The sequence below is a fragment of the Ostrea edulis genome, chromosome 6, assembly GCF_947568905.1.
Source record: "Ostrea edulis chromosome 6, xbOstEdul1.1, whole genome shotgun sequence".
In the NCBI taxonomy this organism is placed as follows: domain Eukaryota; kingdom Metazoa; phylum Mollusca; class Bivalvia; order Ostreida; family Ostreidae; genus Ostrea; species Ostrea edulis.
The window spans coordinates 6,968,155-6,987,738 of NC_079169.1; the positions used below are offsets into that span (position 1 = coordinate 6,968,155).

The 19,584-nt window shown below is 37.1% G+C and overlaps 1 protein-coding gene across 1 annotated transcript; it reads right to left on the reverse strand.

Moving 5' to 3' along the window:
- Positions 1 to 206: 206 nt before the first annotated feature.
- On the reverse strand, positions 207 to 15,443 carry LOC125645433 (CRISP/Allergen/PR-1-like). The gene is made up of 13 exons (XM_056141151.1): positions 15,393 to 15,443; positions 14,750 to 14,842; positions 13,442 to 13,555; positions 12,380 to 12,509; positions 11,980 to 12,095; positions 11,590 to 11,696; positions 11,372 to 11,472; positions 10,557 to 10,679; positions 9,219 to 9,338; positions 4,611 to 4,687; positions 3,772 to 3,895; positions 2,572 to 2,738; positions 207 to 281 (listed from the first exon to the last, which is right to left on the reverse strand). Exons 1-13 carry the CDS (start codon positions 15,441 to 15,443, stop codon positions 207 to 209), a joined length of 1,398 nt encoding a protein of 465 aa, XP_055997126.1.
- Between the last annotated feature and the right edge of the window lie 4,141 nt (positions 15,444 to 19,584).

Below are 19,584 nucleotides of genomic sequence, written 5' to 3' on the forward strand. Positions count from 1 at the left end.
TTCCGCCATATACCTTGTAAATGTTTAAAAGGTAAGAGGCACCCCCCTCCACACACTCACACACACACAACAGATGGAAAAAAGCATACAACGATGTGGGTATGCATATAGCAACATGTATGATTAGAAATCGAACTTGCTGGGTTGAGGAGGACTGCCTGATATATAACACAAACTGTACCTGCACTGGAAATGCGAGTTTGTTCTCATTGTATTGTGCTGATCTGGACATCATCTAAGGCGACCAAGGAGTAGCTTTCTAGCGTGGCTTTGAAATAAAACTGAATGAAAGAAAAACACAATTTAATCGCAGGGAATAAATATGTACAGCAATAATGTGTTTATTAAATAAAAAACAAGATGTGTTTGTGAAACACAAATGCCCCCGATAATGACCACTTACAAAGATGGTCACGGTCACAAGGACAAATATCTTGGTACCAGTAGAAAGATCTTGTCACAAGAAATGCTCATGTGCAAGATGAAAGCTCTAATATTTACCATTTAGAAGTTACGACCAATTTCAATTTTTTTAAAAGTAGGTAAAATATCATGGTCAAAAGGTTTAATACCAACGGAAAGGTCTTGTCACAATGAATACTCATGTGAAACATCAAAGCTTTAGCACTTACTGTTCAAAAGTTATTAGGAAGGTTGAAATTTTCAAAAAGTAGGTCAAACTCAACGGTCACAGTCTCGGGGACAAATATTTTGGTACCCACATAAAGGTCTTGTCACAAGGAACACTCATGTGAAATACCAAGCTCTAGTATTTATTGTTCAAAAGTTATTAAAAGGTTAAAGTTTTTAAAAAGTAGATGAAACCCCAAGGTCACAGGGTCAAAAATGTTGTTACCCACAGAAAAGTCTTGTCACAAGAAATACTCATGTGAAATATCAAAGCTCTAGCACTTACTGTTCAAAAGCTATTAGCAAGGTTAAAGTTTTCAAAAAGTAGGTCAAACTCCAAGGTCAATGTCACAGGATCAAAAAGTTTGGAACCCACGAAAAGGTCTTGTCAGAAGGAATACTCATGTGTAATATCAAAGCTCTAGCTCTAAACTCCAAGGTCAAGGTCACAGGGTAAAAAACATTGGTATCTTGTCACAAGGAATACTCATGTGATATATCAAAGCTCTAGCACTTACTGTTCAAAAGTTATTAGGAAGGTTAAAGTTTCAGACAGAATGACAGACAGAACAAAAACAATATGCTCCCTGCTCAATGGCCATAAGCGCCGATCATAGGCCTAAATTTGCAGCCCTTCACTGTCAATGGTGACGTCTCAATATGAGTGAAATATTCTCGAGAGGGACGTTAAACAATGTAAAATCAATCAATCATTATGCTTCCTTATTGTCTTCAAATTTAGGCCTATGCTCGGCGCTTACGGTCATTGAGCAGTGAGGGTTCTTTAGCGTGCCACACCTACTGTGACACGGGTCATCCGTTTTTAAGGTCATCTCCGTGGACCCATGATATTCACACCTGATGCCGAGCGTTTGGCGATGGAACTGTCACTACCTGTTTTTTATCGACTTAGGTCTGTCGCGGCCGGGATTCGAACCCCGGCCTACCGCATGCGGTGCGAACGCTCTAACCTCTCGGCCACCGCGGCGGTAAATGGTATTGACAATGTGGATAAATAATAATGTCAATGAGGATAAATGATATTGACAATGTGGATAAATGATATTGATTGATTGATTGATTAATTGGTGTTTCCGCCACACTCAACAATTTTTCAATTATATGGTGGCTCCCAGTTTTTATTGGTGGAAGAGAGAACCCAGATACAATGTACTTGGGAAGAGACCACCGACCTTCCGAAAGTAAACAGACAATGTGGATAAATGATGTTGACAATGTGGATGAATGATATTGACAATGTGGATCAATGATATTGGCAATGTGGATGAATGATATTGATAATGTGGATAAATGATATTGGTAATGTGGCTAAATAATTTTGACAATGTAAATAAATGGTATTGACAGTGGGGATAAATGATATTGACATTGTGGAAATGTGGATAAATGATATTGACAAAGTGTATAAATGATATTGACATTGTGAATCAATGATATTGACAATGTGAATCAATGATATTGACAATGTGAATCAATGATATTGACAATGTGGATAAATGATATTGACAATGTAGATAAATGATATTGACATTGTGGAAATGTGGATAAATGATATTGACAATGTAGATAAATGATATTGACAATGTAGATAAATGATATTGACAATGTGTATCAATGATATTGACAATGTGGATAAATGGTATTGACAATGTGGATAAATGATATTGACAATGTAGATAAATGATATTGACAATGTGGATAAATGATATTGACAATGTGGATAAATGATATTGACAATGTAGATAAATTATATTGACAAAGTAGATAAATGATATTGACAATGTGGATAAATGATATTGACATTGTGGAAATGTGGATAAATGATATTGACAATGTGGATAAATAATATTGACATTGTGGAAATGTGGATAAATTACATTGACAATGTATATTAATGTAAGTCCAGAACTTTATCCTTACGTATGTATTTTTCCCCGATGGTATGGTCACTGTCCATGACTGCCAGATGCCGTTGTCGTTCTTGTATGAGAACATTGTATTATAATCTTTGCCTTCTTGTTTGTAAATGAACGACAGTCTTGCAGATCCAACAACTCTGTATCGGAACTGAACTTTCACGACGGCCTCTACAAAGAGCAAAACATGATTTAAATGGAAACTGATATAATTATACATTTATAAAGCTGTTACTAATTCGTTTTATTTCTGAATAAATGTTGTATTACGTCCCATTCAAGAATTTTCAATCAAGTAGAGATGTCACCCAATTCAAATAAAATGTCACAAAATTTTATCAATGAATTTGCACTCACGGGCACCCGAAGTAAGGACCCCCCCCCCCCCCCCCCTTCCCCGTCTGATTTTTTTGAGGCGATAATTTTTCCGTAATGTGTGGATTCCCTGTCTTTCTCATCCCAAATTCTATTTATGTCATCGTTTCATGCTTTTTGTAAGCTTTAGATATTAGCCTTCTTCCTTGAATATTATTATACCGGTAGAAGGCCAATCCACATTTTTCGGAGAATTTATTAACGGGAAAAATTCAGAAAGTGGGATGGGCAGGAGTAGGGTCCATACTTCAGGAGCCTGTGTTTAAATTTCCAGTCGTTGCAGCAAGTGCTCTTTATCGTACTAATGCCAGCAAGACTGTCAAATCTTATAAACGCCTAAATAAAAACATTTCCAATGTCATATCCGAAAGACCCGTGACTCTCACACCCAATACCCGTTGCTTGAAAGGCGAAGATAACAAACAGTGATCAATCTCATAACTCCTATAAGCAATATAAAACAGAAAGTTGGGCAAACACGGACCCCTGGATATACCAGGGGTGGGATCAGGTGCCTAGGAGGAGTAAGCATCCCCTGTCGACCGGTCATAGTTTATAAACACTTCTCCTATATGGCTTATAAGAGTTAATGTCAATGTTCCTGCTCATGTTTTCTCCTCCATACCATGTAGTACATTAAGGGGAGGAGGTTTCATTTGGAGCACTTCCAATTTGGGGAGCTGGGGAAACATTTTTGTTGGGTTTTTTTCCCCAGATAAACAATTACTAGTTTCATCTCTACCTTGATCACACAACTGTTTATCTAATCTAGCTTTAAACCAGTTGTTCGCTTTGTAAGTCAAGCTGCAATTAGAACCGGTATAATTACCTGCGAGGTAGGTGGAGAGGAGATAGGAGTACTTTTGTCCAGATACGTAACCAGCATACGCACAGGCAAATGAGCTTCCTTCAGGGGCGTCAACTCGTACATTGTTCATGGAAAAATAGCTAAACTGCAATAAAAAAAAACAAGAGGTACTGTGAGCAATGCTCACTAAGAATACCCCCCCGTTTACCCCAATCTCCCAAAGGGTGTTCCATGCGATGAAAAAAGCCGTTAAAGAATTTAAATGGAAACCATATTGCTACTTCGATGTCCAGTGCGCGTGACCTTTGATCTTTTGACCCCAAAATCGATAGGGAACATCTTCATCCCATGGGTAGTCCATATGTATGATATGGTGACTGTAGGTGGAAAGGATAACGCTTTAGAGCCCTGAAACCATATTGCTACTTCAATGTCCAGTGCGCTTGACCTTTGACCTTCAAAATCAATAGGGAACATTTTCATTCCATGGGTAGTCCATATGTATTATATGGTGACTGTAGGTGGAAAGGATAACGCTTTAGAGCCCGGAAACCATATTGCTACATCAATGTCCAGTGCGCTTGACCTTTGATCTTTTGACCCCCAAAATCGATAGGGAACATCTTCATCCCATGGGTAGTCCATATATATGATATAGTGACGGTAAGTGGAAAGGATAATGCTTTAGAGCCCGGAAACCATTGCGTCTACAGACGGACGGACGGACGGACAACCCGATTCCAGTATACTCCCCCACAACTTGTTGCGGGGGGGGGGGGGTATAAAAATGAGAGAATATCACATACATACGTACACAGAGAAAACAGCCCGAATTTGAATAATACTACAATAAGACATACCCTTCGAAAATTCACTTCGTTCTGATCATAGTTTTTAAGGCACATGTTGTTCTCAAAATTGCAAGTCATGGTGTTTGCTGCAAGAAAACATGTTACAGAAGTTTCAAGGATGTGATTGGAAAACTTACAGTAATATATCCCTGCTTTAGATTTGACTTCAAATCCTTTAAAATTACTTTGACATATCGAGAGAGCTGTAGTTTTTTGGAGTTGCGTATGTGCGTTATACTAGAAAGCTACAAATCCATACACTATCAAACATTTAATTTACAGCGCAATATCCTTGAGGGGGTGTTATATCCATACATTGTCGCCTTAAAATTGTAATATGAAAGAATCCCTATCATAGTTCCCCACTGCACTCGCGCCATTTGATCGAAATCTTCTTCTAACACTACCATTTCGTATTCCCAGTAATTGTGAATCTAGATAATTAACGTATTATATTTAAGTAAATTCTAATATCACAATTCCCGTCCTTGGTGATATTTTCAGAATGAACAATTAATTAATAATGAAATGTGTGTAAAAATAACTGATAGACATACATTATGTGTTGGAATTTGATTAAGGTATGGAAGTTGAATTGATCAGCTGTTGATATATAACTGTTTACGACAATCAAACTTTTTAGATTTTTAATAATACAAGATCTTATTCAAAATATTTAAATGTAAAATAGTTTTGTTGAAAAATAGGTAGCATAGACATTGTGGCTCGGAAAGAATAATAAGAAAGCCTGTGGATTGAATTGCTGTTTAATGCCATCCAAGCAGTATGCACCGATGATGTATGGGGGTTAACCAAGATCTTTTTTTTTAAATTCTAATTGTAAATATCGCATGGAGGTTTTCAGATGTTCTTACGCTCAAAAATGAGTTCAGCACTTCTGGAAGAACACAATTTTAAAGCTGTTTTCATGTTAGAATGGGACTTTGATAATTGTCTAAAGATCGTATGTCTGGACATAAATGTAGGGGGAACATTTTTCAAGGATATGTTTACGATCAAAAGTTTGAGGAGGCAATACTAGTATGATGAGGTGAAAATAACAACCAGTAATCAATCTCATAACTCCTATAAGAAATACAAAATAGAGAGTTGGGCAAACAACGACCTCTGAACATACATGTACTAGTAGGAGTAAGCTTATATGGAGACCTACCAATCACAACGGAAACAGAAGAAGCTGCTGTAAATGTTTAAAAAGAAAATAAGCAATGGATTTGTAGTTTATCCCAACTCCCAGTGCTGCAACTGAATTTTCCTTATTGACACAGTTATACTAACGAACCTGGCCTATAAAAACAATTAAATGACGATTTTACAATTAACAACATCAACAATTCTTTGTCTTCAAAAACAAAATTATATTTTGGATCAACAGAACTTCGTTGTCAGATATAGCATAATTACCATTTTCTCGTGTTTCACAAGTTTTTCCAGAAAATGAGACAAGGCATGAACATGAAAAAGAAGTGGCAAACTCCCAGCAAGTCCCGCCATTCTTACATGGATTTGGTGAACACGTGGACTGCACTAAAAATATTTTGAAAAAAAGTTGTAAATGAGCGGAAACAACAACAACAACAAAAAAATCATTGAAACATGGTTTGCAGACAAGCATCAACGTGTTAACTAAAACTATGGATCAGCATCTCGAAAGTTTGCGCCGCAAAATGTTACGATTCCGCAATTCGTTTTTACTATTTCGCAAAAAAAATGGCATTACGATTGCGCATATATTTTACCTGGATTACGTAAAGGATATAAGCCTCACAATGTCCATTCAGTGAAAGAAAGAACTGATATCGGCTTATATATCCTACGTAAAACATTACATCTTTTGTTCTAATAATGTACAGGCTCAGATAAACCCATTGACAATGATAATTATGAATAAAGTTATTTTTGAATAGTCTGACAATATAACCAGTCTTGCGTAGAAGTCAGTTTCTTTTGTTCACTTATTGGACAGTGTCAGATAAGTAATCTCGTACTGCAGGTTTTAATATTCACTCACTGACTAATAATACTGACTATGTAGTACTGACAATCGGCATGAAACACGTCACACAGCATTTCACCCAATGATAATTTATTTCGGCAAACTACATCGTTATAACGACCATAGAATTTGCTAAATGCTGATTTTAAACGAAACTGTTGCAACCCCTGCACCATCAACTTATTTGTCAGTAGCCTGCTTCGATTAAAAAAAAACTGACCATACGCAGAACAAGCGCGTATCGAATCAGTTGAGATATGTAAACATCTACTTTCAATAAAATATCTAAGTATGAAGCAGAAGTGAACGACTCTGTAGTGTCTTTCATTTCGAGTTCACATGGGATACATTGAATTGATATATGAATGAAAATTATTAATGTTAATAGATAATACATCGTCGATATATCTAAATGTCGAATTGAAGGCCACAGCAAGAGATGTTTTCTTCTCGAGTAGAAGTTTTTGAATACATTCTGCTTCATAGGAATACAAAAACAGGCCAGCTAACAAAGGAGCACAATTCGTGCCCATGGGGATTCCAATACACTGTTGGAAGACCTGATCACTAAATACCACGAAGATATTGTCAATGAGGAATATATATTCAAACGAGATGAGAGGTTCATATATTCTAAAGGTGAAGATAACGAACAGTGATCAATCTCATAACTCCTATATAAAGGTAAAGATAACGAAAAGTGATCAATCTCATAACTCCTATAAAGGTGAAGACAACGAACAGTGACCAATCTCATAACTCCTATAAAGGTGAAGATAACGAACAGTGATCAATCTCATAACTCCTATATAAAGGTAAAGATAACGAACAGTGATCAATCTCATAACTCCTATAAAGGTTAAGATAACGAACACTGATCAATCTCATAACTCCTATATGTAAAACTTATACGGTACCAATTTTGATGCACCAGATGCGCATTTCGACAAATAATGTCTCTTCAGTGATCCTCAACCGAAATGTTTGAAATCCGAAATAACTATGAAGTTTTAGAGCTAAATATAGCCAAAAACAGCGTGCCAAATACAAAATAGAGAGTTGGACAAACACGGACTCCTGGATATACCAGAGGTGGAATATGGTGCCTTGGAGGAGTAATTGTAATCAAAAGATTTGTATATCGCCCTATCAACACCAATTCTCTAAAGCGTTTTACAAATGTGAGAGAAAAGATAATATAAAATCGATGTGCACATACATGTGAATAAAATATTCATAGTATCAGAAGACTAAATATTCCCTGTCGACCGGTCACACCCGCCATGAGCCCTAGACACCTTATCCCACCTCTGGTATATCTAGGGTTCCGTGTTTGCCCAACTCTCTATTTTGTATTGCTTATACGAGTTATGAGATTGATCATTGTTCGTTATCTTCACCTTTCCCTATATATTGATCAGGTAAACGGGGTTATCCGTTGTAAAAATCAGTGTGCAAAGAAAGACCTAGCAATCAGGTATGAAACAAATCAGACAGCATTTAACCCAATGATAGGTTGTAATGACAAACTAGATCGCTATAACGATTATAGAATTGCAAAATGCTGATTCTAAACGAGACTGTTGAAACCCCAGCACTATCAACTTTGTTAGTAATCTGCCTCGATTTGAAAATTGACCATATGCAGAACAAGCTCTTGCATATCGAATAAGTTGAGATATATAAACACCATATGCAGAATATCTTTAATGGAATGTAAGGGGTGGATACGGGTTACACATTCATATATTGTTGAAGAATGATAATCAGTTACCATGCACCATCTGAACTCCTTGGAAACACAAATGCAGTAATGGTCGGTAGCTCAACGGTTGGAGCGTTCGCTTTGAGCCTCCATATGTACCAAGCAGGTGCTGTATCACTGTAGGCACGATAAAGAACCTTCACCGACACGGCCCTAGGGGGGGGGGGGACGAAGCTCCCGAAAGCTCCTGAATTTTTACTAATTTTATAGGGCTTGAAATATGTCTACTATGTAGTCATTTTACTATTTTCTGTCATTTTCAATAAGATGAAATTAATAAAATGACGCAAATTTTAAGGGTTTTTGGAAAAAATGTACGTTCTCTCAATAAAAGTAATTCAATAAATCAAAAGATTTTTTCATTTATTTCTCCGAGAATGGAATAAATTATTGTTTCTTTTATCCTTTACATTTGTCTAAACAAGAGACCACGAATTAACTTAACTTTAAATACTTCAGGAGGGCGCGCGCCGGCTGCACCCCCTCCTTAAATCCGCCTCTGATGTTGCCGCCTCTAACGCCCCGAGGGTGCAGGAGTCTTGAAATGAAATTTACAATTTACGTCCTTGTCCAAAAATGTTATACCAAATTTGAAAAGAATTGGAATGATATTAATCAAAAAGATACATGTAAAATTATTGACGGACGAGGCACGACACGAACGCAGACCAATAGCAATCTCCTGAGTGACACACGTGACCTAGAAAAAAGAACTGCACCGGAGGGATGAAACAAAGTTGATATAATAGGAGAAATATTCGTTTGGAATTGTGGATTTGTTTGTTTTGGATATTCCACTACTTCACGATGTCTTGCGTTAGAGATTTGACTATACCTTTTGTTGTACACGTATTCCCCGACCATCCTCCACTACACTGGCACTTAGCACTACCAGAATCATTCGTACATGTACCACCATTTTGACACGGATTTGGCGAGCAAGGATTGGCTGCATCTAGAAAGGATTTAATGATTAATAAAGACATCTAACAACAGGAGGACATTGTATTAAAAAAATAGAACGAAACTTGACTATAAATAGAATTTGATGAAGATGTCCGAAACATAAAATTCTTTCATCTATCAATGCCTGATTCACCACATCATATAAAAATGCTATGAATTTAGAGGAGTTGTACGATAAAAATTTTAATCGAAATCTTTAAGACTTGTAGTTCCAATAGAAATGGATTGGAAAGGAGGGAAAAGAGATCCGAGGGCCTAGAATCCCTCACCTGCAGACCGACACCTACCGCGGGGGCATTGTATAAAGAGACACGAGGGCCTAGAATCCCTCACCTGCAGAGTGACACATACTGCGGGGCATTGTATAAAGAGACACGAGGGCCTAGAATCCCTCACCTGCAGAGACAGATTTAGATGTTGTGCCATTAAACTTGAATATAAATGGTCAGGACCAATGAAATAGGGTGTATTTACATGTAGCACCCTAATCTGTCATGAAATTATCTCTTCCCTTTTGAAACATGTGGTCTCATCCGAAGGACCGCTCCATTTAGTCGTCTCTTACACCAAGCAAGCGGTGCAATGTACTGAGGACCTATTCTAACCCTACGGGAAAGACACTATCCTTGTTTGGGTGGCTCTCCGTTACTCAGTTAGAGCTTGAAAAGTTATTGTGAAGTTATATACGAGTTCCATTGATGTCCTCAATACCTTTTGCTTGTCGTAAGAGGCGACTAAATGGGGCTATCCTTCGGATGAGACCGCAAAAACCGAGGTCCCGTGTCACAGCAGGTGTGGCACGATAAAGATTCCTCGATCCTGCTCAAAGGCCGTAAGCGCCGAGCATAGGCTTAAAATTTGCAGCCCTTCACCTGCAGTGGTGACTTCTCCATTATGAGTGAAAGATTCTCGAGAGGGACGTTAAACAATATACAATCAATCAATCCATTAATGTTAGCCAATAATGATCTTGATCCAAGATCGCTACATATCTCCTGGCCATAGACATCATGAGCTTTAATGCCTCGTCATTACAAACTTATGACACAGGCAAGAAATTCCGTTTTTAGCCATTGACTTTGGTCATATGACCTCGTTTCAAAAGAGTGTTTTGAAGATCATCATAAACGGTGCATTTCGGTGCATTTACAGAATTTATCTCAACTCGAGAAACAATGAATGCAATTCTTTATTTGTAAAATATTACCTTTTGTTTCACATGTGTTTCCCGACCACCCACTGGTGCACTTGCAAACTGCATTCCCGGAAACAGATGAGCAAGTGCCGCCATTTTTACACGGATTCGTTGAACAAGGATTGGAACCTCCTCCTCCTACAAAAAAGAAGTGGTACCTCTGTCATCGTCCCCCTGAAGCGAAGTCTGCGATCTATAATGAAAATAAACCGTGTCTTCTCGACACTCTTGTCTTAAAATGATTTGAAAAGTTAACTCTTCCTATTACTGAGTCCATGTAATGTTTTATTTTTTTTTAAAAATCATGTACTCTCCTTAAAGGGACATGGACACGATTTTCATTGATTGAAATTTGACTGCTTTTTGTGACAGAAATGAAGGTCTTTTATGAATAAGTGGATTTTACATAAAATCCGGCTACCAAAATCTTGTTTGTCAACACCCTTGTCATAACCAGGAAACCACGTATGGAGGTGAGAACACCAAGACTTCTAAAAAGCAGTCAACATTTGGACATATGTTAATGATAAACCAATTAGGAAGCAAACACAAATGAGAAATAAAAGAAAATTTGTTGAAAAGGCCTTTTTTCACCGAAGCCCTCAAATGATAGTGGAGTCATGTCACATGTAAACAAAAACAGGGCTTGTACTTTGTTTTGAAAATCAAGTTTAGATGTCTCAAATACGTCTTTGCGTCAGTTTTTGAAATTTGGGTTTGTTGCTATGTTTTACACAAATCAAATTCTACATATTATTAATCAAATATCTTAATAATTGTTATACAAAAATTTAAGGAGTGTATCATGTTTTTTTATCTACCCTTACCCGAAGATTTGCTGCATAACTTGTTCACACATGTGTATCCCGCCGGACAGTCTTTACAGGTCGTTCCGGTGGTATAGGGTCTCCAGTTGTTAATGTTACCGCTGTAATAGATCAAACCAAATGCCTTAGAAAACCTTTTGGGGGTTATAATTATAAGTAAGTCCAATTAAAGATATTTAATCAATGACAAACAAGTGATTGCTATATATTATACCTACCCTGGACCATAGTTGCAAACAACTAAATATCCTCTGTATCCAAAATTTGTGACGTAGCTACAGAAGTGTTTTACACATCCAACTGTTTCCGAATTTGCCCACGCAACCTGTGAACATAGAAAATGACATTTTTTCTTGTAGACATGTGCCTAAACAAGTGTTAGATTGACTGACTGATTAATTGATTGATTGATTGACTGATTGATTAATTGATTGACTGATTGATTAATTGATTGATTAATTGATTGACTGATTGATTAATTGATTGACTGATTGATTAATTGATTGATTAATTGATTGACTGATTGATTAATTCACTGATTGATTGATTGACTGATTGACTGTTTGATTGATTGACTGATTGATTGATTGGCTAATTAAATGATTTACCTGCGTGTAGTGACCACACCCGTACTTGCTGTTGGGATCGCACACGTTATTGGTGAAAGAGTAGTCGTTCTTCTCATCGTCCCAACTCGTTACCGCCTGCTCCGGTGATATGTCTCCTGTCAAGTTCAAGAAGCTTGATTATGTTTATTTACTTGGCATCACTCAACTAAGTTTCAAACAATGTTTAGGTTAACGGGTGCACTGTGCTCTGCAACATTCAAAATGTCCCTGCCTAGATAATGTGTCATCGTCTGGAGAGTAGATCTCGCTTTATATTCAAGAAATAAGATTTGATGTCTTTACTTTTCCGATGAAGAAATGACGAGTATAACGGAGATGTGCTGACGAAGTTGAAGTAGTGATAAATATGTTGTTAACATGCAGCTGTGTAGGAACTTACCGTAACTAACGTACAAGTTCTCTCCCACATACGAGAAGGTAGACGATGACCCTGATCTTTGCTTGTTGTGTTTAAAATTGCAGTTTTTGGCGTAGTTCCTTGCAATGGCCTCCAGTTCTGTGCTCCACGTCTGTTAGATTTAAACTCTTGATATTTTACCTTTGTGATATCCATTTTACATACTGTCAACTTACATATACATGTGTAGAATTTACAAATTACTATAAGTGTGTCTGTCAACTACATGTTGTATTACGATCGAGACGATGCAGAACGTTTCGGAGATTTTGGATACAAGTGGTGTCTGCCAAGTTTCCACACAGAAATTTCAGGTTTTATCAAGTTTCCGAACTTCGGAAACATAGATTGTCTATGAATAATGATGGTTTCCGCAACGATAATTTGACAGAACATTGAGTGTATACATGGTTCAAACACTGTCGAGCAATATGTACTTTGAATGTACTATATCGTCGTGAGACTTGCTGTATATTGGAATAGAACACATTGAGCTGTTAGATTCGGAAAATAGGACACATTGAGCGGTTGAACCCGCGAAATAGAACACGTTGAGCGGTTGAACCCAGGAAAAAGGACCGGGAAATAGAACATGCTGAGCTGTTGGAGTCGGGAAATAGGTCACATTTCATCTGTTTGACTTGGAAAATAGAACACAATGTGCTGTTAAACTCGGGGAAATACCAGTAGAATATGCTGATCTGTTAAACCCGGAAAATAGAACTCATTGAAATGTTGGACTCGGGGGAATAGAGCACCTTTCATTTGTTGGAATCGGGAAATAGAACACGCTGAGTTGTTGGACCCGGGAAATTGAACTTTTAGACCCGGGAAATAGACCATGCTGAGCTGTTGGACCCGGGAAATAGAACATGCTGAGATGTTGGACCCGGGAAATAGAACACGTTTAACTGTTGGACCTAGTAAATAGAATGCAATGGTCTGTTCCCAGCTTCGAAGGGGGAAATTCTGGTATATTGCTCTATCAGACATTAAATACAGTATCTGTACATATTTTGTATAGTTACCAGCAACTTTTCTCACCATTTCCTTCATGTTGGTAGCAGGAGGACTGACGATGCGACGTTTATCGTTGTGGGCCTTCAGGAAGGCGGCGGCGTCCCCAGACAAGACCTGCCTCCTTTCCAGTGACTCAAGCTACAATAATGTCAATAATATCAAGAGCGGTTAATCAGTATACAGAGCTCTGAGTCATTTCCTTGTATCGGTTAATCAGTATACAGAGCTCTGTGTCATTTCGTTGTATCGGTTAATCAGTACACAGAGCTCTGCGTCATTTCGTTGTATCGGTTAATCAGTATACAGAGCTCTGTGTCATTTCGTTGTATCGGTTAATCAGTATACAGAGCTCTGCGTCATTTCGTTGTATCGGTTAATCAGTACACAGAGCTCTGCATCATTCGTTGTATCGGTTAATCAGTATACAGAGCTCTGAGTCATTTCGTTGTATCGGTTAATCAGTATACAGAGCTCTGTGTCATTTCGTTGTATCGGTTAATCAGTACACAGAGCTCTGCGTCATTTCGTTGTATCGGTTAATCAGTATACAGAGCTCTGTGTCATTTCGTTGTATCGGTTAATCAGTATACAGAGCTCTGCGTCATTTCGTTGTATCGGTTAATCAGTATACAGAGCTCTGCGTCATTTCGTTGTATCGGTTAATCAGTATACAGAGCTCTGCGTCATTTCCGTGTATCGGTTAATCAGTATACAGAGCTCTGCGTCATTTCCTTGTAGATTACATTCGTGTTTCTGACTGCTTTTGTTCCCTTGAAATACTGTTTAAGGATAACATTTTTTCATTCATTTACAATCTGATAATGGAGTTTTCTTCATTTAGAAGTTACAAACTAATGGAAAATATTTCAATTGCCGTGATCTTTGCAAACTTCCTCAGACACAACCATATATCCTAAGTAAAATTATATAACATATCAGCTTCTAGTGTTTGTGCTATAGAAAAATACAACCAAGACTTGAATATTGTACATTTTTCTAACAACAAACTTTACTTTAATCATTCTAGCAATGAATTGAACGTCCTGATCGGTCGTGTACAAGATTTATGCTCAATCAAAATTACGATTGCTTCTGTATACAATTCATTTATTTTCACAAGCCTTAAAACGTTTTATCAACATTCTGGTGATAAAAATCCCATGGAAGCCTGAGTCTTAATTCTCGTTCTTTGGGGTAGATTTTAGTCTAATTTGGAAGCCTTTTCCATTTTGCAAAAAAAACATCCGCGACCGCCTTTGTGACATAAAAAGGGGAGGGGCAATATAGCACCATTGAAGACAAGTAGTAGTAAGTGACATATCGTCCTTATACCGCTGGAGATACGTCCTCCGGGTCGATTTTTCTCTCGTCCATGAGGACGTCTGTGGGAATTTCCCTTTCTTTCTCCGTTTTCTCCTCCTCCTCCTGCAAAGCACAAGGACGTTTCAAACATTTTACGTGTACATTGTATTATAATAAAGATATTACGTATAACAGCTAATGTTTTCTTATCAAAACATGAATCTATGTTCGATACTGTAGATTCCATATTCCACAGGAGTGCTTCATGTCGCGAAATGACTCGTAGACGTCAAATCGCGAGTACATGAATTCGCGAGTACATGAATTCGCGAGTGCTCTGTTGATGAAGAGTTTTGACATATTTTAGCAATATAAAAATAAAAGCGAATAGTTTTATTTCGCAGGTGATACTTTTCGCAAAATTGCGCTAAACTAATTTCCTTGCGTATATTTAAGAATTTACAGCATTTCTGTTAATGTACATGAAACAACTATGGCTCAAATATGAATGAAAGGCCAAGATAACGAACAGTGATCAATCTCATAACTCCCACATGGGACACAAAATAAAGAATTGGACAAATACGGAACCTAGGCATACCAGAGGTGGGATAAGATGTCTAGGAGGAGTAAGCACCCACTGCTTGACAGCAGGTGAATAAAGGGCGTGTACCTTTACTTCTTGTTCTTGGTCAGTAGCTTTAATATCACAACTAGATTCCATACTCCTAATGCTAATTTTAATTAATAAACCTAATCACGTGTTGACGGAAGAAGTGATGCAATAGAACTTATGTTAACAGCCATCATCAAAATTGATGAGGACGTGGTCATAAATGTCACAACAGTTTGAAATATTTCAATTTATTCGTGTATCTGGTCTATCTGTTACAAAGTAATATAATTACATCACATGCACAAGTACGCGAAATCAAGTCTAATTGTCACAATCCACGAAAACTTAAAACGCGAATTTCCGTAAAAACTACATTGCTATCATTAGGAAATATATTTCTTAAATTGTTCTACGCCATTATTTTTCAATGGGAAGTTAGAAAATCTATCGTGTAATTTCTGAAATTTGTTTCGATACGCGAGAGCTTGTTCTGTGTATGCTCAGTTTTTAAATCGAGGCAGGCTACTGACAAACGAGTTGATGGTGCAGAGGTTCCAACAGTCTCGTTTAAAGTCAGCATTTTGCAAATTATATGGTCGTTATAACGATCTAGCTTGTCAATACAACCTATCCCACCTCTGGTACATATGTATGTAAGAATCGCGTTCTAATCGAAAAATGTACAGTAGTTAAATAAAGGTAAATTTTCGTGAAATTACAGGAAAAGATTGTAAAAATCATGGTCGTTGGTCGCGTCAGACAGGTGGTCATTTACAGGTACAATATATAGGGTAACATCTTTGGGGGGGGGGGGGGGGAGGGGGGGGGACTTTTAATAGTCACATATAACAGTGAGTCACTTAATACAGTGGGTCGCTACTGCAGTTTTGACTGTATTTTTATATTTCTTCATTACTATAAGCTCGTTTCATCTTTAAGTTAGTGCTTCACCTTTTGCAAGTTATTAGCTCTTCTGAGCCGAAGGCTCAAAAAGCTAATGCTATGGCCATTTGTGCGGTGTGCGTAAACTTTTTAGAAAAAGGGCTATAACTCAAGAACCCCTTGGCCAATTTTTTTCAAATTTGTTACAGGGTATCATTGGCCCAAGGGCTTTCATACATACTAAATAGAGGGATGTGACCTTTTAACAAGGGGGAGATAATCAGGAAAATACAAACAAAAGTAGTGGTTGCTAAAAAATCTTCTTCTCAAGAACCACTGGGCAGATTATCACCAAACTTACACATAAGGATGAGGATATGTTGCAGATTAAAAATTGTTCAAGGCATTACCCTGGGGCAAAGGGCGTGGTCTCAAGGTCACTTCAAATTTGACCTAAATTTATATTTCCTTAAATCTTTGATATTTTAGTCATTATAAGGACTAGGATCATCAAATTTTGACAGTTGATGCATCTTAGGACCTTGTGTCAAGTTGTCTCAAAAGTAGGTCACGGTGACCTACTTTTTGAATTTTGCAGGTATTTATTTTAAAATTAATTTTGATGCATATCTTGGACACTTTGAAGCCTATGATCATCAAAACTTGTCAGTTGGTGGATCATGGGACCTTAAAATGTGTCAACTGAAAAATAGGTCACCGTGACCTACTTTCTGAATTTTATGGCTTATCATTTATAGATATATTTTAAGTTGTTATTTCAAATACCGAGAGGTTTAGAATCATCAAATCTTGTAAGTTGATGCATCTTGAGGCCTTGAAACATATTCATAAAAAAAGTAGGTCACAGTGACCTACTTTTTGAAATTTGCAGATATTCAAATTTCACATTTTCAATTTTAGATGCATATTTTGGGCACTGTAAAACCTAGGATCATCAAACTTTGTCAGTTGATGCGTCTTCAGTCTTCGGTTTGTGTCGACCAAAAAGTAGGTCACCGTGACCTACTTTTGGTATTTGACAGCTAAATTACTATATTTCAGACACTATTTGACCTACAATCATCAAACTTTGTCAGTTGATGCATCTTGAGTCTTCGGAGTGTATCGACCAAAAAGTAGGTCACTGTGACCTACTTTTGGCATTTGACAGTTATATTTATATATTTCAGTCACTAATTGACCTACAATCATCAAACTTTGACAGTTGATGCATCTTGAGTCTACGAAGTGTGTCGACCAAAAAGTAGGTCACCTTGACCTACTTTTGGAATTTGACGGCTATATTTATATATTTCAGATACTATTTGACCTACAGTCATCAAACTTTGTCAGTTGTTGGGTCTTGCATGTTCGAAGGGTTTCGACCAAAAAGTAGGTCAACTTGACCTACTTTTGGAATTGGACGGCTATATTTATATATTTTCAGATACTATTTGACCTACAGTCATCAAACTTTGTCAGTTGATGCGTCTTGCATGTTCAAAGGGTGTCGACCAAAAAGTAGGTCACCTTGACCTACTTTTGGAATTGGACGGTTATATTTCAATATTCAGATACTAATTGGCTTAAAATCATCAAACTTTGTCAGTTGATATTTCTTGGGTTCTCAAAATGTGTAAACCAAAAAGTAGGTCACATTGACCTACTTTTTTGAATTCTTAGGATTTAACTAAAGATTTAGAATATCAGAAGAGCGATTCTAGGCCCTTGGGCCTCTTGTTTTGTGTTTAGTGCTTGTTTGACATTTGGTGCGACATCCATACTTTAGCTTTGATTGTGTTTATTCTTCCTATTAATCGTACCCCCTTTATCTGAATATTCCTGTATGAAACGTGTTGGTGAATCTGTGATATATATGTTTATGTATAAATTGTGTCTTTTATCTTTGATATGTGTGGTACATGTCGTATATGAAAAGGTCCTACAGAGCTTGTGTTGACTTGTTCAAAGTATCATAGTGCCAAATCTATATATAAACTTCACTTACACCTGTACTTATTAAGTCACATGAGGATGGAGCTACCTTAAAAATCATAATGAGTTTTGATTTCTTTCAGAGAAAATATCAAATCATAGTTCTTAGCTTCGTTATTTTTACCGCTTCCGGGGCACGTTTGAAAGATATTTTGGCCTCCTGGCTAAGTTGGTTGTCGTCTGCTTCATAATTTTTCTTCAGAAGCCTCAGCTGTTTAAAAAAAATTCACAAAGAACTGAGAAGCATCAAAGTGGCGTAAACTAATATTACGGCATCAATTTATTTTGTGATATTTACTGAGTTTAACAACATTCAAAAGAAGAATCGAATCCAATCAAAATACATTGCATGTCGTATTTGAGGACAATAGATTTGAATGATTGCAGTGGCGGATTTAAAGATTTTGTCATATATTGCTCTGAGAGTGGAATAAATTATTGCTTCTTTTATCGTTTACATTTTTCTAAACAAGAGACCACGATTTACCCTAAATTTGAAAAATGTAGAGAGGGGGGGGGGGGGCTGGGCCCCCCTTAAATCCGCTACTGGTACCTGATTACTAATCAATAGCTACATTGGACAATACGTTTTGTACAAAATTCAGAAATATTGCGACAAGTATTTGAAAATGTTACGAGCTTTAAATTTTGAAAGAACCCCTAACATTTTGTCAAATGCGAAAGAAATTCCGATTTGATAGATTAATGTGTAGGACACATCGGTACTTTGCAACAAACCGATACTTTGGAACATATTGGTACTCTTAAAATTATGCATACCGGTATGTTGAAACATATCGGTACTTGGTAACTTAACAGCACTCCTTAACATACTGGTACTACGTAAAATACCGGCTCTCTTTAAAACATGAACACTCTGTACCACACCGGTACTCTATAACATACCGATTCTCTATAACATACCGATACTATGTGATATACCAGTAGTTTGTAATATTCCGGTACTTTGATACAAACCAGTACTCTATAACATAACGGTAGTTTGTAATATACCGGTACTCTATAACATGCAGACATTCTGTAACATACCGGTACTCTTTGACATACCGGAAGTCTGAAATATACCGATTCTCTATAACATACCGGTAGTCTATAGCATACCGTTAGTCTCTAACATACAGACATTCTGTAACATACCGTTATTCTCTAACATACAGACACTCTTCAACAGTTGGGAACACTATTGTGTTTTGAGTTCATTATTCAGATTTCATAGCTAATCATTCTTCTTATCACAAAAATATTCAATATTTCTAATGACTATATTAACTGAAATCCAGCAGTTTCCCCTTTAGTTTAACCCAATGGTTGCCTAATGAGATAGCCCATACATTTAAACACATCATTTTTG

Bases quoted from the DNA above. Each gene is read 5' to 3' on its own strand.
- LOC125645433 (XM_056141151.1), bottom strand. From the start codon at position 15,443: ATGGAATCTAGTTGTGATATTAAAGCTACTGACCAAGAACAAGAAGTA. The intron at 14,843-15,392 runs GTACACGCCCTT...TGTGCTTTGCAG, and splicing joins ACCAAGAACAAGAAGTAAAG to GAGGAGGAGGAGAAAACGGA. The intron at 282-2,571 runs GTAAGGATAAAG...TCTTTCATTCAG, and splicing joins CATCGGGGAAAAATACATAC to TTTTATTTCAAAGCCACGCT.